The 27,532-nt window shown below is 37.6% G+C and overlaps 2 protein-coding genes across 7 annotated transcripts in view; one reads left to right on the top strand and one right to left on the bottom strand.

Moving 5' to 3' along the window:
* The window catches only part of SRSF11 (serine and arginine rich splicing factor 11), a 55,647-nt gene extending 28,994 nt beyond the window's left edge, over window positions 1-26,653 (bottom strand). For 3 of the 6 annotated variants that reach the window (XM_060089957.1, XM_060089958.1, XM_060089959.1), the window contains exons 1-4: window positions 12,112-12,516; window positions 5,927-6,060; window positions 2,051-2,160; window positions 187-279 (exon numbers count right to left, since the gene is read on the bottom strand). In XM_060089957.1, coding sequence (XP_059945940.1) covers window positions 187-279; window positions 2,051-2,160; window positions 5,927-6,060; window positions 12,112-12,308 — 534 coding nt within the window. In that variant the 5' untranslated portion in view covers window positions 12,309-12,516. Of the gene's footprint in view, window positions 1-186; window positions 280-2,050; window positions 2,161-5,926; window positions 6,061-12,111; window positions 12,517-26,571 lie in introns of those variants that run through there. The other 3 variants (XM_060089956.1, XM_060089961.1, XM_060089955.1) reach the window with 2 other exon arrangements.
* Window positions 26,654-26,763: 110 nt separating this feature from the next.
* Window positions 26,764-27,532, top strand: part of LRRC40 (leucine rich repeat containing 40) — a 51,941-nt gene continuing 51,172 nt past the window's right edge. The window contains exon 1 of the mRNA XM_060089954.1: window positions 26,764-26,944. Coding sequence (XP_059945937.1) covers window positions 26,794-26,944 — 151 coding nt within the window. The 5' untranslated portion in view covers window positions 26,764-26,793. The remainder of the gene's footprint in view (window positions 26,945-27,532) is intronic.

Genomic DNA, 27,532 nt, shown 5'->3' with positions numbered 1-27,532 from the left:
TGATGGGCAAGGGGCCAATAATGCAGTGACCTTTTAAATCTCTCATTAACAAGTTTACATAAGAAAAAATTACTACAATATATAACAGTCAGTTATCTCCTGCTCTTGAAATGCAAACTAACATTTAATGAAGTAAATTTTTAAATTACAAAAATGAGCTCAGAGTTGAAGGGTATTAAGTTATACCTGAGAGTTCAAGTTTGCTCCAGGAAGCCCAAGTGCAGCAAGGGCAGGATCAAGAGTAGGAGCTCCCAAAGCAGCCAATGGAACAGCGCCAATCTGTGAAATTTCAATTTTTATTTATTTAAAATCTTGTTTCTGTTTCTTATACTGTGGGGGTTGGGGGAGTGCGTCAACTTTTATTTCCTCTAAAGGCCAGATAATAACTAGTTTAAGTCTGTAGGCTGTGGGGACTCCGGTGCAACTACTTAACTATGCCATTGTAGATCAAAAACAGTCAGAGACAATACATAAATAAGTGGCCATAATTGTGTTCCAATAAAAATTAACAGATAACGGGGGTCTGGCCCAAGAGTTATAGTTTGCCTATCCCTGCTATAACATGATGGCCTCATTTTTCACTCATCACAGCACATTTATCCCTAAAATCAGTATTTAGAAAAAATGCAAAGATTTTCACACATTCTTGTGCCATTTATGAATACTTACTGCTTCTTAGCTCCAAATCCACTGTTTGTTGTTCTACTGTGTGATACCGAAGGCAGCACCCTTATAAGCATTTCTCCTTTGACAGCTGGCATGATGTTAAGCTTTATTTTTCGGGGGGTGGGGGGTGGAAGGACACTGATTGTGGAAGGGATTCTTTCTAGTTCTTTTGTCTCCTTTCTGATTCTTATTGCAGTGCCACATGGGACACTCAGTGGCGTTCACCTCAGTGAGTTTCAGTGCCATCCTCTTAGGCAGCTTCCTAGTAAGTTCCGTGGTACCCCAGAGAACTTTCTACTGTATCTACCTCTTTGAAGGAGGTCTGAATCTTAGCCTTGAGGGGGAAGGTGCGCCCGCTCACCTACACGTGTTTCTTTCTTGTGTTTTCTTCCTTAGCTTAGAAGTAGAGGTTGCTTCCTATACTTGCGACTCTGGTACTCATCAGAGTTCCCTTAGTAATCTCCTGTTACTAATTAGTAATTCCTTATACTAAAACTTTTCTCCTTCGAATTACGGTATGGTTCTGTCTCCTGCCTGACCTAATCCTGATTAGTCAGTTTAATGCACACATACCATGCAAAATCTTATAACTTTGGAGGCCGCTGACCTTCTCTACAAGCACTGTGCTGAAATTTCTCCTAGTTTCATTATTATTTAGTAAAAATAAGTTACCAAACTTCCTGCAATGTAACTGTTTACTGAGTTAAGACACTGTTAATACAGTTGATCCTTGAACAACATGGGGGCTAGGGGTGCTGACTCCTCATGCAGTCGAAAATACACCTGTAACTTTACAGTGAGCCCTCCATATCTGCTGGTCCACATACCTGGATCATGCAGTACTATAATATGTATTAGTAGAAAAAAATCCTTATATAAATGGACAAAGCAGTTCAAACTCATGTTGTTCAAGGATCAACTGTACTATTATAAAAATGGTTTAGTTATTACACAATTTTATACATCAAAGGCATCTACAAATTACCCAGATCTTTGAATTCATCTTTATTTTAAGCCACCTACTTTTTAAAGCCCAAGAGCAAGATAACAACACATGAAGGAAAAAAAAAAAGGTCTGAATTTCACCTTAATTTTCTTTTGTAGTTCAAATGAACATACTATTTTAAACAACATGTGCAACAGAAATCTTATGCCTCCTGACTTATGGGCTATTTTGAGAGCCAGTGACAAAACTGATAAAAGATATTTACAATTCTCAGAATGTTCTTAAAATGCAAACTACCACTTTAATATTTATGATTACAATACTACAACCTTCTACAATGCTCTGACCACGTGGTAACAGCATATGAACCAGAATCACAACAGCACTCAAAAAGCACAAATATATTTCCATTCTTTAAGAATTCAACAGAACTAATACCTGGGTAAGTGGGTTAGGAGTAGGCAGGAGTCCACCACCAGGCAGAAGACCTGCCACTGCGTTAGCTGGTGCCAACAGAGACAAAGCCTTAGTCTCATCAGGAATAACTCCTGCAGAGAAACATCCATGCATTAGAACACACTCTTTTGCAAGACAGAAAACACACAAAAACACCCAGAAAATGTCTCCCTGATACACCACCTGAGTTTGTTGAAAGTATTTATGTTCGCTAAAATATAAAGCTTGATTTCTATGATTATTTATCATTAATTTTATGTCAGAATGAAACTTCAATGTGTGAAAATCTGTATCCTTTTTCTCTACAAATGGTTAAGTTTCTAGAGTAAAAAAAAATAGCACAATACACACTACTTTTTTGTTAACACTGCCAAGATTTCATCACCTGTACTCGATTTTTAAGTCATGAACCAAACGTAAGCAAGCACAGTCGGTTCTCCAGGGGTGTGCTCTCAACTTTCAAAAGCTGTTTTATGAACAACGACTCGTGTCGGCTGCTTCACTATAAAGCACACAGAAAAATCAAGATACACAAGACAAAAAAAGTTTGATTTAGGGGTTAATAATATGGTACAGTTACTATGATTTTCTTTTACACCTACCATACAAATTTTGTAAAAATTAAGAGAAGAAAAGTATGTAAAGGAAATATTCTGTTGGAATCAAGCGTAGGGCTTTTGCTGACTCATGAAAATGAATATGAATGTTTCTGAAGGTCTCTGAATACACACAGGATGTGTGTGTGGGAGTGAGTGAGAGAGAAAGAGAGAATAAGTAAAACAACATGGCACATTCCTTACCTGTACTGTAAAATGTCTTATGTTCCAACATGTGCCATGCTAACCATACCAAAAATGCTGCTACATAGTGTCAGTTGAAAAGCTAACTTAGCCAAACTCCTAAGCCAAAAACAACATGTATGTCTGTTTTTAAAGCCTAATCTGTGTATTCAGATAAAATCTAAGGGCCCTAAGACAAATATTTATGTAGACAATTTAAATTCTATCCAACAGCAAAAGCCCTATACAGATGGATTAATCTGTTAATGTGCCCAAGCCCCCAAAATGAGAGTTCAATAATACAATTAAACTACATTTGCAAATACCAGTAGTATTTCTGTAATACATATTAAGAAACTGCATCTCATCATAAAACATACAATATGTACAGGGCACTTAAGAGAAACTGGATAAGCTGCAGAAGAAAACTGTTGGGTGGTATTTTCAGCAGGGCCTGGTATATAGTTCAGGCTGAACCAGGGAAAAGAACTGTAAAACACAACAACAAAAAAGAAAAACCACTGTTAAATAAAGGTAATGGTTCCTTCCACCTAAACTGAGAAGTGCCGATAATATAAACAAATGTATACTACACAGCACTGTTATCTTGCTTGTGTCAGAGCTGTCATCAATTTAGATACCAAGAGTTATGGAGGGGGGAGGGGGGAGAAGATCATTTAGATATAGGGCATTAATGCATCATTATTAACAAACCTACAAAGATTATGGGATAATTTTGCATGCAAAATTATGTCTCAAGAGGATAATATTAAGTATCAACATCTTACTAAAATTAGTGCATTTGCAACATTTCTGGCAAACTAAAATCCTCTTGAATTTATTGTGAGACACCTGATAGAAGATCTGCATCCATTAAAAAAAAAAAGTCATGCATCTGATCCTCTGATTTAAAAAAGACTATTTAAAAATAAAACTACAATTTAAAAATAGCAATGAGGCCCCTCACCAGTTAATTTTCATGCGTCAAGAGTATTTTTTTTTACTGCTGCTTTGATAGAACCATGAAATACTGCATGAATGTGTAGAAACGAAAGAAAAAGAAACAGACAAAAGAAACAAACATTAACCAAGGAACCTAAATAATCCCCAAATCCATTACTATTAAGAGTTCCTTCCAAATCCAGCTATCTCAGTTTTACCAGTTATGACTATTCCTTACCGTAGACTTTGTGTCTATTGTCCTAAAACACTGACCAAGAACCAACACCAAAGCGTAAGAGCTAAAACCAGGGTGAATGGTGACAAAGGGATTGAGTACATCAGATATTTAGTGGAGGTAACATTAATACAGCATACCATACCAAAAATTACAGTAATACACTAATAGATTCTGAAACTAAATATTTCTGTAATCCTCTATATGTACTCCCTGAATATTTCACTTTCAAAACAGATCCAGAAAAATTATTATGGTCTAAAAATATTTACGAAAGCCAGTTATATGATATACTGTATTATGTTCAGGGCTTGGGAACTATAATACTTAGCCAATAAGAATTCTTTAAATTAAAAGGCTAACTAATGTTTTGTAAATTACTCACATGATTTGACCCTTGTTCCAAAAGCTATGTTCTACTTTTTACTTATCCTAAATTTGAATTCTGTAAATTTTCTCTTGGTGATAAGTCTTATCCTACAACAGGCACACTGATATAAAAGAAAATGCTCAATCAAAACATACTAACTCATAAGTTTATCAGCATATATATATTTTAAAACCTTAAAATTGGGCTCATACACTTTAATATCACGGACATAGATTTACTATTATTATATAGCATGCCTTAACCCAACTATGAATGCAATTTAATTTCTTTAGAAAACCACAGAGGCAATTTTTCTAAGTTTTAAGGACTAGACATTTCACAACTTTTACAAGGAATGGTGTAAATGTTCACATCAGTATTCAAAGATCTAAGATAGCATCTAAAGTTAACAATATCAAGATTCTGCTTCCACTGACCAGTTCACTATGGAAAGGGGAAAGCATTTATATCCCGGTCAGCATATATGTTAATAAAATCCAGTAGTTTTAACATATTTCAGTGACTTCTTTGACTCAAATTTATAGTTACCAAAAAGCAAATAAAGTAGCAGTACATTGGGAACAAACTAATATATGTCTCAGAAAATTTTACAAAATGGAATTAATAGAGTGCTGTCTTGTCACAGTGGCTTTTTTAGATCCAAAAACCCTGCTCATTATTTTTCTGCCAAATTACTTTAACAGCCTAAAATGTAAAAAGAGAGAAAAATGTAGTTAACAAATGGTTACACCAGGAAAACACCTGGGGGACTTGAGTGCTTGCTGGCCTTTAGTTAATGTCTAGAATCCCCTGTAGCTGCAGAGGACCCACTGTTTTTCAGTCATCTGGAAGAGTTTTGCATTTGCCTTCTCCACTACAAAAATCACACACACAAATAACAGAGAGAAGAATTTATTATTTAGAGATATTCTAGAAAATATAGCAAGAATGAACAAGAAAATCTGGCATAAAAACAAAACACCCAGTGCCCATCTGGCACCTAAGCTATAGGAAATCTTGAACTTTCATAAAAACCAAAATCATTGCGACCCTTGGTATACTGAAATTCAATGTGGGATACATTTTTTAAAGTTATCAGTGAGAAGAATCACTAAGAGGAATCACTAAGGAATAAAACCAACCTGGTCACATTTATTCAAAACAGAAACAACATCATGCATTTATTTGAAGGTTTCTGTGTAAATGTACATGGCGTGAACTGTTCACCTTCAGGACTTTTTCATAAAACGACATTAAATCAACTAAGCAGATATTAGGGATATGGTTTTAATTAACTTAAAAATGCTTTAAAATAATGCAAAAGGTTAAATATCTTATAAAAACAGACCTGATTTCGAATTTTTAAGTTAAGAAGAAAGCCTTCAAGTAAAAATACGGACCACAGTATAACAAGGGTTTCAAAATGTTAATAGCTTAGATTTTTAACATGCTACTAATGCTCACTCTAAAACTACACTGAGGTAGATGGTCATCATAGGATGCCCACATAGGTAGTTAAACAAAGCACAAACCTTCTGCATATGGTACGACTATCAAAGCTCTGTCAACGAATACAGTGTTTGTCAGATGCTGTGCCACAACTGCTGAGTCCGGATCATGGAACTTAACAAAGCAGACTCGGGATGAGACTGGCAAAGGCGAATCACTAAAAAATAAACAGATAACATAAAAGAAGAGAAAAATATCAGCTAAAACAGAAATGAATGATTCACAAACGACACTTGCATTCCAAAAGTAAAAGAGGCAGATAAAAATACATAACTGCACACACATTAGTTAACCAGTTCAAAAATACGTGACATTTCCAATAGAGTACTACCCACAGAACTGACTGTAGCAAACTGCACCTAGACAAAAACAATCACTGTTTAAACTTACAATGCATCAAGTTACAAACAGTTTGAAACTATAAAGTCTCAGAGTCTGAACAGGTCACAAAAATGTCAACATTTATTTCATAATAACAATACCAGTCATTTAAAAATACAGGTAACAAGTAATTAGTTTTGGCTTAGAGAACTTTTCATTACGGCTAACTTTTCAGAGTTAAAAACAAAACCTTTCCATTTTAGGGACATACGAATATGGTCGTTAAGTACATCTATTTGACAATGAGTTTTCTTGATCTGCCACTAAATGCCCTGTCCTATTAAACCTACAGCATATTAAAACTCCCAGGCATTATAAATAGTTAAGGCTCTCCCAGTAGAACACTTTCACAGAGAAAAAGAAAATTAAGCACAAATGGGAATAATACTACACCCCGCCCCCCAATTAGGCAAAATTTCAGTAAGCAAAGAGTCACTCCCCTTGGCAATTGCGTTCTTATATAAAACAAAAACAAGTTGCTAAGGTGCAAGCAATGGTAGGTCTAAGTAAGATAAGATTAGAAAAAGAGCAGAGTTTTTGCTGTTTTTTAAAAATGTAAGATGGTTAAATTTCAGCCAGCCACTAAACTCTCTGTGAAAGGGAAAGATTAAATAAACAAAGGCAGGGATTGCCTTAACACCAAACCAAAAGCTATTTGAAAATCAATACCCTAAGGCAGTAGTAATCACGTCATCCCTGGTTTATACTAGAATCATGGCGGGAGTGGGGGGGGGTACGAAACTACAATTACATCAAGATCTCTGATGAATGAAGTACTGAGTGCTGCCTTCTTTAATTCTCCCTGACAATTTTAATATGCACCCACGGTAAAGATAGGTTCAAAGCAAAGCTGTCAATGTATATATCACAGATATCGAAATGGACTTAAGCCATCTTGTTACAGAAGTTTACCGCAAAATGTCTTTGAAAGGATACATTTTTTTTTTAGTGTAAAGCATCACTGGTCTAAATTAACAATGTTGCACCCAGTATATTGAAAAGAATGCTGTTGCGTTAGTTTTAGTACTAAAGCTATAATAGCTCTTCGTATTTCTTTCCTGACTTTCACATTCTTACTACTAAATTAAAAAGCTCTTTAAACGCTATCATTTTATGTTCTTAACATTTAACACAATGCCTTGGCAGGTAGTGAGCACTTAGACTTCTTAAAAAGTGACCTCTACCATTTCTTTGATACCATCTATTGTCATTTAACTAAAAGAAAAAGATAATGACTATCAAATATTAGGTTTTTAAAGAATATAAACATAACACTTCTTTTAAAAAAATTAGGGGGCTTCCCTGGTGGTGCAGTGGTTAAGAATCCGCCTGCCAATGCAGGGGACACGGGTTCAAGCCCTGATCTGGGGAAGATTCCACATGCCACGGAGCAACTAAGCCCGTGCACCACAACTGCTGAGCCTGTGCTCTAGAGCCCGCGAGCCACAACTACTGAAGCTTGGGCGCCTAGAGCCCATGTTCCGCAAAAAGAGAAGCCACCGCAATGAGAAGCCTGCGCACCGCAATGAAGAGTAGCCCCCGCTCCCCTCAACTAGAGAAAGCCAGTGCGCAGCAACAGAGACCCAACACAGCCAAAAAATAAATAAATTTAAAAAAAAATTAGGAAAGTATGCCTACATTCTCCCAATGTATTTCCATTTACTTGGCAATCTTAAATAATTCATATTTTTTTCTACCCACTCATGTCTGTGCAACATTAGTTGGCTATATCAAACCTTTAAGTGGTGGTGAAGTAAAGATAAAATACAAACAATTTAAATATCACGGAAAAGACAGTCACAGTAAGACAACTCAGAAGAACATAATTAATTTCTCTCCACTTTAAATAGTCTTGTTTAAAACCATTGCTATTTGGTCCCACAAGTATACTGTCATACTTTCTCAGTTAAAATAAATAAGAGATGTTAAGATAAAGAATTGATACCGGAAATTAATTTTCATACCCTAGAATGTTGTGCAAGTACCACTGCTACAAATAAGATTGTCTTTGCTCCTTATCTTTAAGAATTAATACAGAAGAGGCAGTGCAGCTAAAAAGAACTGAGGAGCAAGACTGGTGGTGGTATTGTCTCTACTTTCTTAAGAGTGACCTCTAAGGGTTGTTTCAGAATCTTCTGGGATGCACATATAAAATTCAGATTACTCTTTTCCATCTCAAGCCCGCTGAATCTGAGAACCCCCTTTTTTAACGGGAAGGCTCTGATTCTTAACAAGATCCGTAGCTCATACTAGTGCCTGCTAAAGTAGAACTGCTGGTTTGGGTCAGAAGTTCTTTCAACCCCCAACTTAATACTGAGCTAACCATTTCTGAGCAGAGAATTTTGAGCTTATAAACAAAGCATCTCCTAAACCCTGCAAAACAGCAAGCGTGTGGCAAAGTTAACAACTCTGTTGACCTCATATGCCCTTTCCATCATATGCTCTTATTCAGTTCTAAAGAAATACAGTAAATTGTTGCATTTATTTAAAAAATTTTAAAAGGTTAACTATGTTCTTTCCCTTACCTAACTATACTTACTTATATGATCATTAAAGTATCTCTTTTTGGTCGCTGAAAAGTTAGTAATGAATTTATCTGCGGTGTTATAAGTAGCCTTCAGTTACTGCGTAACTGGCATATGCGTCTCAAGGATCATTACCTGATAAGGACTCCTGTTACATTCTCCACTCTGAAATCCCACTAAAATCAAACATTTGAAGAATACCTACCAGGCGTAAAAGAATGATTCCCCTCACAAGTTGTTTGGTTAAATCAAGGAAATCCTGATCAAGTGGCAAAAAAGAATCAGAACATTGGGGTTCGAATAATAGTTCTGACACTAGTAGAGGGGCTTGTGTATACAGAACCTATGTGAATTTCAGTCCACTCATTTGTAAAACAGGGTAAAATACCTTCTTCTTCTGAATATGAAAGGACTGAGCAAGATAAAATAGGAAAGCATTTAGCATACAAGAGACAAACCATGTTGAATTTTCAATATGCATTTTAAGAAAAACCAGAATCAAAGTAACATTTTCTTTTAAAAAGGAAGAATGAGGGAACACTGACAGATGCTTTCAGATAGCTGTAGGTAGGGCTATCATACTGAAAAGAGGGATAGAATACTATTTCCTGTGAAGAGAGATTGTATTATCACTGCGTGAAACTATAAGCCAGCAATTTCTGGCTTAAAAGAACCAAGAAATAGATGGTTCAATAATGAAACAAAGGGAGACACCTTGAGGAGGTTGTCAGTGAAATGTCTGGCATAATCCCAGATCCTAGGAATTTTCCCCCTCAACAGGCACTTAGAACTGAAATTAGTTTCAGCAGGTATGGGTTGGGGCTCAGTCATGTAAGTTCTTTAAAAATGCCGCTAGGGTGATGCTGATGACCCCAAGGGACCTCATTCTAGAAGAGGGAGGAAGTCAAGCTTGTAAGCTGGTGAATGGTGCTACAAAGAAAAAGCAGTTAAACTGAATAGAGAAGGCAGGGAGCAGGGGCGTTGTATTTTTATATAGTGTGATTAGGTGACATTTGAGCAACAAAAGAAAGCAAGCCCATCATGGGCATATCTAGGATAAGAGTTCCAGGTGGATAAGAATACCTTTTAGGAGAAATACACACATACCCATTAAAAGAAAAAAAAAAAAATCAAACACCAAACGTGTTTACAATCAATAGAATTTTAAGTGATCCGAGTCATTCAATCTTATTCTACGTGTAAGAGTAAATTTTTGGAGTATTTTTGGAATGATGAACCCCTTTTAGACTGCTAGGGATTCCATAGCACATTATCCCCAGCAAACTACTGTTGAAAACCATAGCGAGCTTAAAGAAATTGTCAATAAAGTATTTCCAAACTGTGCAGGTCAGATTAGCTGAGGCTTAAATTAGTTAAAAAAACAACAAAAACAACAATGTTAAAATGAACAAAAGTAAGCATCTACATTCACACTATTCAAACCGGAAAGGCCACTAGCAATGTAACATTCACTATATTGTTACCTTATGCATTTTCAGAAGAGAAAATGATCTGTATGTGGGAGCATATATGAAGGAGTCAAAGAGAAAAAATGTGTCAATATTTATCTATTCCTCCCAATATAGGGGAAAGAATCCTCTTAATGCATAGCACCCCCAGATCATGTTACCTGGTACACAAAACTCTCCTGGTTATGATGGAACCACTCCTTTGACTACAAATCAAAAGCCAGACTCTGTTCCATCATGACTTCCTCTAAGATATGGACCATGCGTTAGGTAAAAGATCCAGTAAACTTCCCACACTTCTTTCTCATCTTTTTATAAAAGTATCATAAAAAGAACACCTTCAAAATAAGAGCATTTTACAGTCAGCACCTATAAAAAAGTTCTTAATGACTTGCTGGACCAGAAATAATTTTTTCATAAATAAATCCAGTATCTCACATATTTTGAGAAACAACATGATTACAATCAAGTCATCAATAACAGTCAGATGTGTCACTTTTATTTTCTGCCATTTACTGTTTATTAATTTCACTAACAATTTAATAAAGGGTATGTTGTGAGAAAATAAGAGCAAAACATCTATAAGTTCCTATTATGAAAGTTATTTGTCCTTCACTGTCAAAGCAAATTTCTGTTCAAAATAACTGTAACAAAAACATGTTTGTTCCCAGACTTCTACACTTCATGTAAATTACTCTGAAATCTCCCTCCACATGTATATTCCCTCAAAATTAAAGACAACACAACACCTGCAAACAATAATAATCATCTGAAAATACTTCAAGTAGAAAGTGATGAAATACAGTAATACTTAAATACCGCAGTATGATCAACTTCCATTAATTATTTCAGAGAAGTGTACAGAGATTAACGATTTATTACATCCACAACCGTGGATTCCTTGAAGATTCCAATTTCCTGTTTAGAACTTAAGTGACATCATAAAACTCTTATGGTACAGCGGGTACTGAGTACCCACTGACAGTAAAATCTGAATTTCCACTCTTCCCAAAGAGCACTGGACTGTTTTATTATTTCAAATTTTTGCTCTAATATTTATCACATTTTGTCATAGCTTATTTTTTTTCTTTACAATTACTGCACTCATTCAATACTTTTGTGATACAAATAAGAAATGAGACAGTAGGATAAAAACAAAAACCATATACCCCAAATTAAAAAGTTTAACATTCTACAGAATTCCTTCTGAAGAACAATTCTGAAATATAAGTATGTACATTATTTAAACAAAGGAAAACCCAAGGTTTCAGCTATAACTCATTCTCTCATTTTAAAAACTACTTAGGCTCACTGAATTAACTGTCTGTCCAAACGAGTATTAACTCTGAATTATGTTCACTGGGCCAGGATCACTGAACAACAATATTTAGCATTAAGTGAACAACAGCCTATAAAGTTCAATATCAAATTAACATAGAAATGAGTATTTTTGTTACTTTCCAAAGAATTCAAACATTTGTTTTTTATAAAGAGATTAACCTATATACAAAATACTTCAAGTGGGCAGTTCGTCTTGATTTAAGTGCCCAAAGAACGACCACGCTGGCACAATTTAAGGAAAAAGAAAAGAAAAGAAAAAAAAAAACCAAGATTAGAAGCGTCTCCTAATCCCCCAAACCCTGGCCCTGCTTCTCTGCATTATTATTAGGCCTAATGCACAGAATGCTTGCGTAAGTAAGTAAACGCAATAGCCAACCTCAACTAAAGCAGCCTAGCCCAGGGAAACATGAACAAGGGCCTGCAGGAAATGCTGTGCGTTAGGCCCAGGCTGAGGAGGAGTTAGCAAAAACCGTGATGGTGGACGATACTCACTCAGGCGGGAAGAGGCGCAGTTCGTCGATCTTCCCTAGGAAACCGAAGAGGGTCCGCATCTGCTCAGAGCTAGCGCTCGGGGAGACATTAGTCACCTGGATTACCTCGGTGCCGCCGCCTCCGCCGCCGCCGCCGCCCCCCGGCCCGCCGCTGGGGCCCGGGCCCGCAGTGCTGGGGACGATGGTAGTGTTGCTCATGGCGCTGCTCGCGTACTCGCTCCTGCTTTAACACATCAAACACACAACAAACAGTGAGAGGGAGGGGAATAGGAACCGGTTCGCCGGAGAGGGGACAGGACGGTGTCCGAAGCTGCAGCCGCTGCTGCCGTCGCCGCCGTTTCTCCGCCCCGCCGGTCGCCGCGGGGAACGAAGAGGCCGCGCGAGCTCGACACCACGAGAAAACAAACGACCGCCCCCACCTCGCTCCAACCACCTTACTCGCGGCCCGAGCTCCCCACAATGCCTTGCGGCGCAAGGGCGCGTCACTATCGGCTCCGCCCCGTGCCGGCCCAGCAAGCCTCACTCACAGCCGGAGAAACGCGAGAGGGACCCCGGTCTCGTGAAAGGAGTCATCTCCATCCCTCTGTGCTCCCCCTTTTTTTTTAAAGACAAGAAAAGTGGAAGGCGTTAACTTTTTTTTTTTTTAAAGCAAGCCTCCACTCCCCGGCAAAAAACTGCATGCACACTTTAGCAACTATTCTTATTAAAAATGCCCACGATATTTATTTCTTTGTACAGAGTATCTTCTACAGATCTGTCCAGTTACTAATGAAATTTATACCCTAGCTATCAAGACTTTCCTCCCTACCACTATAAAATTTTCTAAATCTTTACACACATCTTTGTAACACTGAATTTGTGACGAATTTGCTTTCCCACTAAAATCTTCAGAAACATATTTTAATGTTACACTCACTAGTGCTTTATAAGCTAATTTCACAAATTCACTCTTTTACACTTGATCTTAGCCAAAAGGCCGAGAAGCGATACAAATTCACTTTTTAAAAGAACATTTTGGGCCTCCCTGGTGGCGCAAGTGGTTGAGAGTCCGCCTGCCGATGCAGGGGATACGGGTTCGTGCCCCGGTCTGGGAGGATCCCATATGCCGCGGAGCGGCTGGGCCCGTGAGCCATGGCCGCTGAGCCTGCGCGTCCGGAGCCTGCGCGTCCGGAGCCTGTGCTCCGCAACGGGGGAGGCCACAACAGTGAGAGGCCCGCATACCGCAAAAAAAAAAAAAAAAAAAAAATTAAAAAAAAAAAAAAGAACATTTTACAGTACCTAAATATGTACAAGTATGTGATCTAAAATTTCTACAGAAAAACCTGCTTTACATGCATATTCTTGCTTAAAATAATTTTGAAGCTTTTGATCATAAAAAGATCCTTGCCTAATTTTTCAACCTCATGTGAATTATTCTCCCACTTTCATCCAGTGTTATCCAATGACTTGCAGTTCCCAAACCTGACAAAATCTTTTATTTCACAGTGCCTTTACACAAATTATTAATGACCTCCCTCATTTTACCTAACTGCTATCCCCCATAGGGCCTTCCTTGCCTCACTGACGCAACTTCTGCAAGCAGAGTTAGGGTTTCCTTCTCACCACTCAACAACAGAGGTACATATATTTGTTATACTGACATGTACCCCACAAAACTCTTGAGTTTTCTGGGTCAGTTTAGGACCTAGCACAATGTCTGTCACATAGTCAATGCCCAATAAATGTGTTGAACACATGCACAAATATGCCTTAATGACTCATTTATTCTAAGACAATTGTTAAAAAATTTACTTGATCCTAAATATTTCTGGAGGCCAAAATCTGAGGACTTATACAATGTTTTCTTTAGTAAATACTTCTATGGAATAATGCAACTGAAAGTGTAATTTGTTAGAGATTAGAAACTAAAGTTACTGAGATATGGATGTAGAGCCAATTGGCTAGGTTTTCTTACTATTACGTCATTTCTGCTTGTTCTTATACAAAGGGATGGGTAGGTTGAATATACGCCTAGAAAAATTACAATTAACTGCATGTCATTCATAAATGTGTACCTGTGAATATAAAAGATGCCAGATAATTAATTTTCTTATTTTGAATCAGACATATGTAACTGTCAAATACAGATTCTTAACAGTTTGATAAAGTTAATTAGTATATCAGTACCCACAAAATGGAGGCCGCCACAGTAGCCCAGCCCAAGTAACAAATCTAAACCTAAGTCAGCCGGCACTCACAGGAAACACCTGTCAAGGAAACCTAACATAGCAAATCGCAATCTTCCAACTCAGTTTTAGCTAGATTACCTTGCCCTAGAAAATAGGACCTGCTAGCCTTATGAAGAAACTCTCCACCTCTTGGCCAATGCTTCTTCTAATTCTTTATAAAACTCCCTCTTGCCCAAAATCCCTTGTGAAGAGTGCTCCATGCTTGCCAGGCACTGTACTCTCCCAATCCATGGATTGTTTTCCTTTGAATAAATGGCATCAAACACCTTACTAAATTGTTTCAGTTTTGTCACTTGATACATTTAACTCTTGTAAGAAGTGGCTATGATGTTCTATGACAAAAGGGCAAATAATACAGGGGCAGGGTTCATGCCTGTCTTGTTTTTTTAAATGTTAACATCTTTTTATTCTCTGTGGTGGATACACAGAAATCTTTTCTATTATTCCACACTTTTCTGTATGCTTGACATATTACATAATTAAAATTACAAATTCAAGCCAAAGAAAAACATAGTTCTGTGATAAGATAAATCTTTTAAGTCCTCAGAAACCAGGTTACACATAAAAACTAACTGAACACACAAATAGATGGTGCTTCCATATGGAGAAACAGTGGCAAAAAAAAAAAAAATCGTTCTAATAAGGAGGATTTCTGAATATTTTATTTTCAAATCATCTAGCAGCTAAAAAAAAAATACTGGACTTACAGCCAGAAGACTGGCTTAAAATAAAATACTACCTTGTTATTAATTAAGTGTGATTTGAGGAAATTTCACTTCAAAGAACCTACTTCAGTCAGAAGCTGAGTGAGGAGCTGAATCATAATTTTGAAGATCCTTTTAGGTCTAATAAATAGATTAAATAACTAAGTAACTACCTTGTGTTATTACTGTCTGTTTCCCATAGAAATGAAATAGCTAAAGGCAAATAACTAATATACGAAAGCAAATAAATATATCCAATCTATACTAGTATTAAATCACTTTAGTTTTATTTAGCTTCCCAGTTGAACAAGACTATAAAAAGTACAGAATCTGGACACAAGTATCATGCCTGTCTTATTTACTTTAACCCCAGTATGATGAAAATGTTAAAAAAAAAAAAAGCCTCACAAATTCCTTCAAATATTATTATGCCCCTGCGATGTTTCAGGATTTTCCTAGCCCCTAGAAATACAGCAGAGAAAAAAGACAGGCAATGTTCCTGATCTCATGAAATGCCAGGTTCGGTATGGCAAACTCTCAATACAAAAACAAAGACGTAGGGCTTCCCTGGTGGCGCAGGGGTTGAGAGTCCGCCTGCCGATGCAGGGGACACGGGTTCGTACCCCGGTCCGGGAAGATCCCACATGCCGCGGAGCAGCTAGGCCCGTGAGCCATGGCCGCTGAGCCTGAGCGTCCGGAGCCTGTGCTCCGCAGTGGGAGAGGCCACAACAGTGAGAGGACCGCGTACCGCAAAACTAAAACCCCCCCAAAAAACAAACAAAAAAAAAACAAAGACGTAAGGGAGTAATGTGCTGTGATGAAAATAAACCAGGATAGGAGATGGGGAGAAGGTGTTATCTGAGCTGAAACTTTATTAAAAGGAGGAAGCAAAGCAATCCAAGCGGAGGAAATAGACAATTAGAAAGGTACTCAGGATGAGAACAAGTTTGAAGCTTTCAAGGAAAGTAGGAAGACCATTTTCTTTGTTGATTAAATGCTTTACAGTTTATATTTCAGAGAGAGACTTATAAGAAAATCCTGTCAGTATCATGTGGAAAGTGAAGTGAAAGAAGCATGCATAGGGAAGAGCCACTGCTCATTTTTGGGAGTGGGTTTGGGAAGGCTTCCAGTTATATTTGAATGAAAATTATTACCAATCTTACTAATGGTTGATGCTATTTCCAAAGCAAAAAGTAACCTGTCATTTTGGCCTCTTTAGTCATATTATGGCCTATTAGTCATGTTTGGCCTATACATGAATATTATAGTGCATAATTTCTGATAGGCTTTTTTTTTTTCTTTTTTTCAGTACACGGGCCTCTCACTGCTGTGGCCTCTCCCATTGCGGAGCACAGGTTCTGGACGTCCAGGCCCAGCGGCCATGGCCCACGGGCCCAGCCGCTCCGCGGCATGTGGGCTCCTCCCGGACCAGGGCACGAACCCGCATCCCCTGCATCGGCAGGCGGACTCCCAACCGCTGCGCCACCAGGGAAGCCCTCTGATAGGCTTTTGAAACATGAAAAATAAGACTCCTGATAGTAGTGTGCTATTGCTCACAGGTGGGGAACTGCTACTACCCCCACACTGCTAAGAAAAAGTTAGAAGTGCTTGATATTGGAAAGAAAGTCTCTCAAAGAATATTAGAAAATAATACTTGATGCAAATCCTCAAAACAGTACCAATCCTATCAGTCATAATGAACAAGCTTTAGTTCTTTCCAGTATCAAGGTTCTAAAAGATCTCATGTATAAAAGAATGAAACTACACCCCTATCTTATACCACTCACAAAAATCTGAAATGGACTAAAGATTTAAATGTAACACCTGAAACAATAAAACTCCTAGAAGAAAACATAGGAAAAACGTTCCCTGATGTAGGACTTGGTAATGATATTTTGAACGTAGAAAGCATTAAGCAACAAAATTAAAAATAAACAAGTGGGACTACATCAAACTAAAAAGCTTCTGTACAGCAAAGAAAACCATCAATAAAATGAAAAGACAACCTATGGAATAGGAGACAATATGTACAAACCATATATCTGATAAGGGGTTAATATCTAAAATATACAGGGAACTCCAAAACACCTCACATCTGTTAGAATGACTAGCATCAAAAAGGCAAGAGATAACAAAAGTTGAGGAGGGATGTGGAGAAAAAGGAAACCTTGTGTACTACTGGTAGGAATGTAAATTGGTGCAGCCACTATGGAAACAGAAACACCATGTTGAGATGTCTGTATCCCCATGTTCATAGCAGCATTATATACAATAGCCAAGACATGGAAAGTGTCCATCGATGGATGAATAGATAAAGAAGTTGTATCTAAAAAACAAAGAAACAAACAAAACCAAACTCACAGAAAAAGAGATCAGATATATGGTTATCAGAGGTGAGGGTGAGGGGAGGGAGAATGAGAAGAAGGTGGTCAAGTGGTACAAACTTCCAGTTATAAGATAAATAAGTACTTGCGATATAATGTATGACATAAGTATACTTAACAATGCTGTATGATATATATGAAAGTTGCTGAGAGAATAAATTCTAAGCAGTCTCATCACCAGGAAAAAGTTTTTTTAAATTTTTCTTTTATTTTCTATCTATATGTGACGATGGATATTAACTAACTTTGTTGTAATCATTTCAAGATAAAGGTAAGTAAAATTGTGATTCTGTACACTTAAAACTTATACAGTGCTGTATGTCAATTATATCTCAATAAAACTGGGAAAAAGAACAACTGCAATAAAGACATTTCTAAGGGAAAGAAAAAGACCTCATGTATTTAAATGGAAATTCTTTAATTAAAAGATAGAATAGCCATAGGTATGTACAATAACTCTACCCACTGGACACCATGTTCCCAGTTGGGTAAGTCAACTTACCTGTTACTGTTAGCCACCTTTGTTCACACTACTGAAAAAGATTGTAGAGTCCTCTAAATCAGGGGTCCCCAATCCCCAGGCCACACCACTACGGGTTCATGGCCTCTTAGGAACCGGGTCGCACAGCAGGAGGCAGGCAAGGGAGCAAAGCTTCATCTGTATTTACAGCCGCTCCCCATTGTTCGCATCACCACCTGAGCCCCGCCTCCTGTCAGATCAGCAACGGCATTAGATTCTCATAGGAGTGCAAACCCTACTGTGAACTGCGCATGAGAAGGATCTAGGTTGCACACTCCTTATGAGAATCTAATGCCTGATGATCTGAGGTGGAGCTGAGGCAGTGATGCTAGCGCTGGGGAGTGGCTGCAAATACAGATTATCATTAGCAGAGAGGTTTGACTGCACAGAGACCATAATAAGTCAATTGCTTGCAGACTCATATCAAAACCCTGGGCTTCCCTGGTGGCGCAGTGGTTGAGAGTCCACCTGCCGATGCAGGGGACACGGGTTTGTGCCCCGGTCCAGGAAGATCCCACGTGCCGCAGAGTGGCTGGGCCCGTGAGCCATGGCCGCTGAGCCTGCGTGTCCGAAGCCTGTGCTACGCAACGGGAGAGGCCACGACGGTGAGAGGCCCGCGTACCGCAAAAAAAAAAAAAAAAAAAAAAAAACCCTATCAGTGAGTGGCAAGTGAGAATTAAGCTGCATCTTACAGAGTAGACTGGACATAAGCAACAAACGTCAGGTGTCACTTTCTCCCATCACCCCCAGAGAGGACCACCTAGTTGCAGGAAAACAAGCTCAGGGGTCCCACTGATTCTGCATTATGGTGAGTTGTATAATTATTTCCTTATATATTACAATGTAATAATAATAAAGTGCACAATAAATGTAATGTGCTTGAATCATCCTGAAACCACCTCCCCCAGACCCCCACCCCCGGTCTGTGGAAAACCTGTCTTCCATGAAACCGGTCCCTGATGCCAAAAAGGTTGGGGACCGCTGCCGTAAATTGACACAATTTTGCAAATCTGCACAAGCAACAGGTCTTTTACCAAATTAGTTGTTAAGCAGCTCTTTCCCTCTACCGAATATACTTTTTGAGGACAGGGAAGGCAAAGTATTCATCTCTGTGTTTCTGATATCCAACAATATTTTACTGGAACAAAGTAAGCACTTGACAAAAACTTACTGGTATCATCTGTGTGCTAGAAGCTTTAAAAATGCCTTACACAATCTACTCAACAAAGGCTTGGTGAATGAAGGCAGGAATGCATTTGCTAGATTTACAAGGAAGTTTGGTTGAGAAACTCTCAAAGTATTTGGCTATACATTTTCCCCCCATAGCTATAGAAAGCAGTAAGAAAAACATGGGAAATAAATCGCTGCTTACAAACCATAACTTTAAAAAAAAACAAAACTTACCTGCAGATCTGTTTTGTTTTTCTACTTCTGCAAATTAGATAACTGTATTTCTCTATTTCTAATTCTATTGATTAGATGATTCTATAATGATTAGTATCTACTTTAAAATCATAATCGTAAATCCCACACTCCTTTTTCTGCTCCATCTAAAATGAAGGGGAGAGACTAAAGGATAAGTCAGCATTAGGGGGCTAATGGACAGAATGATGGACGGACACACACCAGAACAGAAAAAGTCTACTTACTTCCAAATACTTGTTTTGTTAACTTATATTGTCTGTCAATAGCAGAAATTCTATATCTACATTTTAAAATTGACAGCATAAGGTCTGTGAACACCTTGAAACTGTAGGCAAAAATCTGTATTTTTCATTTTATTTTTCAAAGTTTGTTTTTATGATTAACATAGAGAGAAAAGGAGTTAGAGCATTAGGATACTGTTGCCTATAGCCATACACACAGTACTCTCAGCTGTGGTCCATACAATCACAATCAATTTATTTGTAACAGATTTATTGGTGTTTGGATTGAATAGGGTCAACAGAAATATTTGCAGGGGAAAGCTCCAGGTACTGACTACTCACTAATATCCTCTATGTTATATGAGATTATTTTAGTCTCAACTGAGAAAAGGCCATTTGAGGGACTGCTTCATAATCTTAAAAAAAAAAAAAAAAAAAAAAGTGAAAAAAAATCCAGTACTTACATGTATCTTTATTCTAAGTAAATAGTTTCAAGCATTTTAATACTAAAGAGTTTTCCCTGATCAAGGAATTAGACATCTGCACAATTTGAGCTCTTTTTCCCCTTACGCTGTAAAATTAACTTTCTCATCATGAAGGAAAATTATTTCTAAAGAGTCATGAAACTGGTAAAACCGAAAATGTACTCAACTCAGTAATTTGATGATCTACATTAGCTGAATGCTTTTAAAATGCACTTTAATCCTCACAACACTTAAGAAGTGCTACAGTGATTAAGAATGCAGGCCTAGAGTCAAACCAAAGGGGCTCTGCCACCAATTAAGGTATTTGCAATCTTTGGCTCACTACTTTGTGCTTCAATTTCCTCATTTGAACAATGAGGATAATAATAATTTCCAACTCACTGGGTTGTTTTTTGGATGAAGTGAGAATACAAATGCTTAGAAAACATAAATATCAACTACTATTATTATCCTTAATCTACAATTTAAAAACTTTCAGTTTGAAAAATGTTTACCTCAACTGTGTTCCATTTTATACCATCACTCTATTTTAGGCTAGTATCTTGGACTATTACTACTTCATCATTTACGTGAAAGATATCAATCAAAAGAGTTAATTTATACAGTAAGAGGAGTTTCTTACTTAAGATCCCACATTTTAATATAGGCTTTTGGTGGCATATTTTTTTACAAAGATTATAAAATAATAAATGCAAAATGTAAAATATTAAAACTATATGAGTGTAAAAAAGTAGAAGTCCCTCATTCCCATTCCCCTATGCATGTTCTCAACTACTGTAATAGGCAATGTGAACCTCAGTTTCCTTATGTGAAAAATGGAGATAACGATACCACTTAAAGTTTTTAAGATTAGAAATATTATGGATATGAAATACCTAGCACAGTGCCCAGGACATAGGTACTCAACAAATGCTTTATACCATTACAAGAAAGTCTGTGTTCCACGTCCTCTTCTCTTCAACAGATGAATAATAACAATAATACTTCTGGTCTAACCTTAGAGCATTACTGTCAAATGTGAAAATACTTCGTAAGTGGTAGTAAACATGTGAAGTATACTATTATTAGATGCTCCTTCTCCTTTAAGAGGCTGCTGCAATGGAAACATGATGACAGATTTCAGATTTTCATATTCATTTTGTTCCTAAAGCAGCACTTTACCAATAGCATGTGTAGATAGATGACAGCTAAACAAAACATTCTTTTTTTGATAAAACACAAATGCTTCATGGAAAACTCTTGCTAGGAAGGCTTCAATTACTTTTCCATATTTTTAGAACAAGATTGCTATTCTAATTTTCAAAAGACAAACAACTCCACATATGCTTGATCAATCTTAAAAGTACTGTGACATGGGTTAGAGCAACAGACTACCAAATAACCAAAGCACCGATTAAAAAAAAAAAAGCAAAATATTAGTAAATACACAAAACAAGCTGAATTTCTGATACACGCTAAAGCAAAAGGCCACAATGCTTTTTTCCTTCAATTTCCATCTCAGCCACTTTTAACTATGAACTGCAGTTAGTTTCAAGCCACAATTAGCTCATGTTGAAGTCTAAAGCACGTGGAGACATTGATCAAATAATTATTTTGAAGGAAGGAAGAGATGGTGGAAAGGTAACTTTTTAGGAAACTAGGAATCAAAAGACAAGCAAAAAGGTCAGAAGCTCTAATAATGGAAAAAAATCAAAGCTTTATTAACAGCAGATAAATTTAGTGATGAGTGCAAAACATGTATCTCTACAAAGATGAAGAGCAAAAGCTCTGGGTTCACAGATTTGCACTGTGGAGACCAAGTATTTAAATGTTCACTAGTATTTCAACCCCCCCAGTAATAGTACCATTAAAATCACTTAAGCATATGTAACTGTGATATTTTAAAGGATGGAAAAAAAATGATGTAGAAAAAAAGTAGTGGACACTCTTGAAGGTATTTTGAAAGTTAAGCTAACATTTTTCTTAATTGCAATTGTGAGTATAAATACTCCACCTCCAAATTTAACAATCAAATTTTTAAATAAAAATCTATCAATTGTGAATGTCAACAAACTATCAAATTATTACTATTTCCCCCATATCAACTTCAGTTGGTACTAAGAATGAAGTCTCAGGGGCCATATCTTGTCTCATTAAAACTGTTGGGGACGTTTGCTTATACAGAACATTTACCATGTATAATTATTTAATGTCTCTTTTTGAAGTATTGAGCAAATGGAGTTGCAAGCCAAATCCAATAGAATAAAAATGGGGCCTCCCTGGTGGCGCAAGTGGTTGAGAGTCCGCCTGCCGATGCAGGGGATACGGGTTCGTGCCCCGGTCTGGGAGGATCCCATATGCCGCGGAGCGGCTGGGCCCGTGAGCCATGGCCGCTGAGCCTGCGCGTCCGGAGCCTGCGCGTCCGGAGCCTGTGCTCCGCAACGGGGGAGGCCACAACAGTGAGAGGCCCGCATACCGCAAAAAAAAAAAAAAAAAAAAAAAAAAAAAAAAAAAAAAAAAAAAAAAAAAATGTTGGCGGGGTGATATAAAGTCAAATTTTAAAATAGTGGATTTTGATTAAAATGATTTTTCTTTAAACAGATCCATTTGGTAGTTGTTTTGTATCTGTTAACACAAAGAAAGAATAGTATTATGAAGTACATTCTCAGATTTGGTGCCCTAATTTTATCTCTGTATTACTTTACTACTTTAAACAAATTCATAAAACCTATACAATTGATGTTAAAATTAAAGAGTTGAAATCACACAACACATTAATCTTGGAAAAACGATCAAGAAAACAGCTATTTAATGTTAGGAGTAAGAATCACTAGGGATTATGGGAAATATTTTCAGCTGATTTTAGAAAAAGAAATAATACCATAAGTGCTTTTTATTTAGTGACATAAGCGACTGCTTTATAACCACCACCTGTGTTTTAGCTTTTTTTAAGACTATAAACAAAAAAAACTAAAAGTAATTAAAATAAAAAAACTTTAAAAAAAAACCTACTTCTTCCACTTCATGTGAAAAACATCAGCAATGTAAAAGCCTTTTTATAAGAGGAAAGTAAAAATATTTTCCTAAAGCTAGTGGACTGTAATTCTTTTACACTGAAAGTAGAGAGAAACAGAAGACAACATTTATATCAAATATTAAACCTAGAGCAAGCTCACTGCTTCCTGATTCAAAAGTAAGAAAGGGAAGCACAGGCAACATACAAAGGATGAAAATGCACCGTCTCCAGAAAAAATTACCACACAAAGCTCCAATGACAACAAAATACAATTCAAAGCCACATTTGAAACTATGAATAAATATGCAAAATATGTACTACCTTCAAGGAAACAGCATGTTTTCTACTGACTACTGTTAAGTTGGCAGTTATAAGCCTAAATGGAAAACAAATGGGCAAAATGCAATTTTCAAAGGAAACTAAAGCACCATTAACGTTGAATATTTAAAACACGACGAGTCCATGTGCAATATAATTTTGCTCTCAATTCTGATAATTCAAACCAACTAATTTACAGAGTAAGGATAAACATAGAAAGAAAACTTTGAATAATAAGCATATGAGAATGTAAAAAATTCAACTCAAAGAATACTTAATAAGCAATACATGTTAGGTCCAACAGCTCCAGTCAATAATGACAGTATTAAAAAGTAGAATGTTCTCTCAATAAATAACGTTAGCATAAAACAGTTCTCACAGATAAGGCAATGTTCTGAAAGGTGAACATTATACTGATTCAGTATAGGCTAAATCTAAATCTCCTATTTTATAGAAAAAGAAAACTTCCTAGAGATGTCTGCAATCAAATTCACTTTGCTCCTGATGACATTAAAAAAAATTGTGCTCAAAAATTTGCACAAATTAATGCCATTTTCCTTTGCCACAATTTCTCAATTTGCCTCAATAAATTCATCTTACCAATTGTAGCTTTCAACTTTGAAAATATTTAACATGTAGCAATGTTCATAAGAATAACACAGCCATGTTTTAAAATCTTATTAAATTTTAATGGTAGTGATAAGCTGCGCTATCTTACTTTGATAAGTCATACTTTCCATTATGAAATAGAACGGCATTCTTTGGCCGATACAATTCTTAGGGTCAATATATTTTTGGTTTCTTCACTTTCTGTTTTCATTTAGCAAAGCTAGAAGACTGAAACCTTCCATACTTTAATAAAATGAATATAATAAACAGTAGCTAGGAAAATTCTGTTACAAATGGCAGCTATGCAGTAGTCTCCAGCCCCTACAGGGGAGATATCCATTTCATATTATTTTAATAATCCATCTTTTTTTTTTAAAAAAAGCAAATACTTTAGCTTCATTGCTCATGTTGAAAAAGGTTCGGATTTTTTGTTTTAATGCATTCTTTCAAAAGTAATACAATGAATATACAGTGTTAATTCCCACGAATATAACTATATATAACTACACTTTCTCATAAAGAAGCTCAATTAAGTTGATAAGCTTTCAGTTTGCATGAGTTTTAGATGAAACATGATTTTCCTGATTGCATGAGGTAATAATTTTCACCCTCACTTGTTCAATCTGCACTTGCTACAGAGGTACAATACACAGTGTACTACAGATATATACTTATAAAATTTTTATACATGTCGGTTCGTATCTATTGAAGTTTACCACAAGAGTGCAGTCACTTGGATTTTTCAGAAATACTCTGCCATTAATCAGGATATGCTTCTCATACAAAATGCAACAATGTTTCAACATAATACTATAATTAAATGTCAATAATGAAATATTTAACTTCAAGTAGAACACAATAAATCAAAAAACTGTATCTTCCCTATAATTAAAATAAAAAATTGAACTAAAGAAGAATCTATTGTAGGGGGAGAGGTGGCTACTGTAAAATTTTATACTTGAGTAAATAATCCTCCAAAGGTAGGCTGCTACATCCTACAAAAGAGAAAAAGGGTTTTCTCTAATAAATAATTACCTTCTAAAACATAATTGAAGTCTTCCTAAAAAATGGTTCGAAGACAAAAGTTGAAAATGGTGAAATAAAAGCCACTAGGGAAATCATAATGATTAACAAGAAAGGTTTTAGAGAGAGAGAGAGAGATCTAGGTTCAAAGGCCTGGTTGTACCACTTATAGAAACTTATGACTTTTGGCAAGTTTCTTAATCCTTTTTAGCCTCAATTTCTTCACCTGTAAAACTGATCCTTGTGCTAAATAAGAGATAGTAAAAGAGGTATTATCAGCACTGAGCCTGATACTTAGGGCCCAGTAAGGTAACTATAATGATTATTGTCAAGACAAACTTGGGTGGGGGGGTGTTTATTAGTGACCTTGCAAAAACTGCTATGTTCCTGGCTTTAAAACCCACTCTGCTTGTTTGATAGTGTAATTACTGGTAGTTTTCTGCCGTTCACTTTCAATGCAAAGGACTCCAGAGAATTAAGAAGAAAAATAATCGAGGGGGTGGGGATTTAGAAACCTGATTTTACGGTTGGCAAGAACGTGGACTCAGGCAAAACCGTGTGCACTGCAGAATTTGTTAGCGGGCCGTCATATTACCTTTTAATTATCCTAATGATCCCCAGCCGAGCTGATGGGGGTTAAAAGGATATCTCCCGGTATATGCTTTTTAAAACAAAATTACTTTAGGCAAAAGAAAAGTCTAGCACCCAGGACAATACTAAAGAGGATGAGTTATTAATTACTTATTGAATGACTCACTAAAGCTGTATATTTCAGGCAGAAACTAACTGTCCAAGATATACGACTTACTGCACAAAATTTTCATCTTCCATTCTGAACTGGATGGAATCCGTTTCCTCACCAAGCTCTCAATATTTAAAACTTCATCTTCGCTTAATTATTTCAAAAAACCCGAATGAAATAGTAATGATTAACCCTAAATTAATGAAAAAGGAGTGAGCTTTAAAAGCTGTCAAGTAAACTTCCTAAAGTTACACAGTTTGTAAGCTACATAAGGAGTTGGCATTCGAACTCGTAGCTCTCGGGCTCCAAAATCCAATAAATCTCGCTACACTCAAGCTTGCGCTTCCACTTGACTTCCCTAAACCATCCGGTAGAGAGAACATTCATTATGAAGCTTTTCTTTTCTTTTCTTTTTTTGTGTTTCCTTCTCTGTTGCCAACCCTTCCATTTCACACTACCTCCTATGTTGGGCTACAAATTCCACACAACAACAGTCGAGGTGCACTAAGGCTAGGAGTCGGAGTATAGGCCCGAAGAACAGAAATTGGTTTTACTTCCTACGCGGAATGGAGGTCTGGCGCCAGCACCAAAAGCGACAAACAGGCAGGGGTCCAGAGAGGCTGCAGACCGCGCCCAGGTCTCAAGTTTTAGTCAAGGCCCACGTTCCGGCCAGGCGAGGGGAGCAGAGAAGGTTATCCTTTCTTGACACCCTCGCCGCCGCGGGAACACAGAAGAGAAGGTTGGAGTCGCAGTAATAGTGCCCACAATAAATTCAAACCCCCTCTTCAGCCCGTTAAACGCACTTACTTGAGCGAAGTAATTTCCAAGACACAAGGCCGACACCGGCAACGGGAAGGGCCCCTCGGTCCTCCTGCCCCAGACGCTGGCGGTGACGACATCCGAGCAGCGCCGCCGAGAGCGAAGGCCCGGCGCACGGAGCGCGCGCTCCCGACAGGGGCTGGGCGGCTCCGCGGCGCCACCTTTAAGCGTCACTGGCAGGGCTCTGCTTCTAAACACCCGGGTTTGAACATGTCGCGGCTGAAGGGAGTAGCTGGGCGGGATCCCCGAGCGGGGTTCCGAGCTGAGAGGAGAGACTGCGGTGCCTCCGTACCCCAGGGGCTATTAAAGGCGGCGAGGAAGAGCGGGCAGTTAAACCTGTCGGGCCGCAACCTCAGTGAAGGTAAGATCCAGAGGTACGACCCGATTGTGCGACCTGGCAGAAAGCACTTGCCCCACGTAGCCTCCCTTTCCTCTGGCCTGGGTTTGGCCGCCTTTGGCCCAGGCTCCTAGCGAGGATCCCGGTGCTCGAATTCAGGCACTCATAACATTTCCACTGGTTCGGTCAGCTCGTTCGGTTCCTCCTTTCGCTCCAGGAGTGTCTGGTGCAGGGAATGTGCTGGGAATACGGTCAAAATTTAAACGGGGCGCTTTCTGGGATTCCTACATTCTGTGGAATGAACAACATAATGTTTGACTAAATTAGCTATCAAGTGATGGGCACATGCTTTGTTTCTTTGGCCCTCTGTTCCTCCTCTTAATTTAATCACTTAGGGCAGTTATCAGCGCTAAAATTCTGTATTTTATCTGCTCCTTTGTGAACTTAGAGTGAATGCCACTGTTCTCTATCAAGACCCTTTTCTGTGTGCAACTGGACAGAATCCTAAATACAAGGAATAATGAACATAATCCTAAATTGAAGATCAAGGTGGATGCCATACAGAGTGAATTTGGGGCCATCCTGAAAATCTAGTAAAGATAAAAAGCACAA

The sequence above is a fragment of the Mesoplodon densirostris genome, chromosome 2 (genome assembly GCF_025265405.1).
Source record: "Mesoplodon densirostris isolate mMesDen1 chromosome 2, mMesDen1 primary haplotype, whole genome shotgun sequence".
In the NCBI taxonomy this organism is placed as follows: domain Eukaryota; kingdom Metazoa; phylum Chordata; class Mammalia; order Artiodactyla; family Ziphiidae; genus Mesoplodon; species Mesoplodon densirostris.
This window is presented reverse-complemented; position numbering and strand designations above follow the sequence as displayed.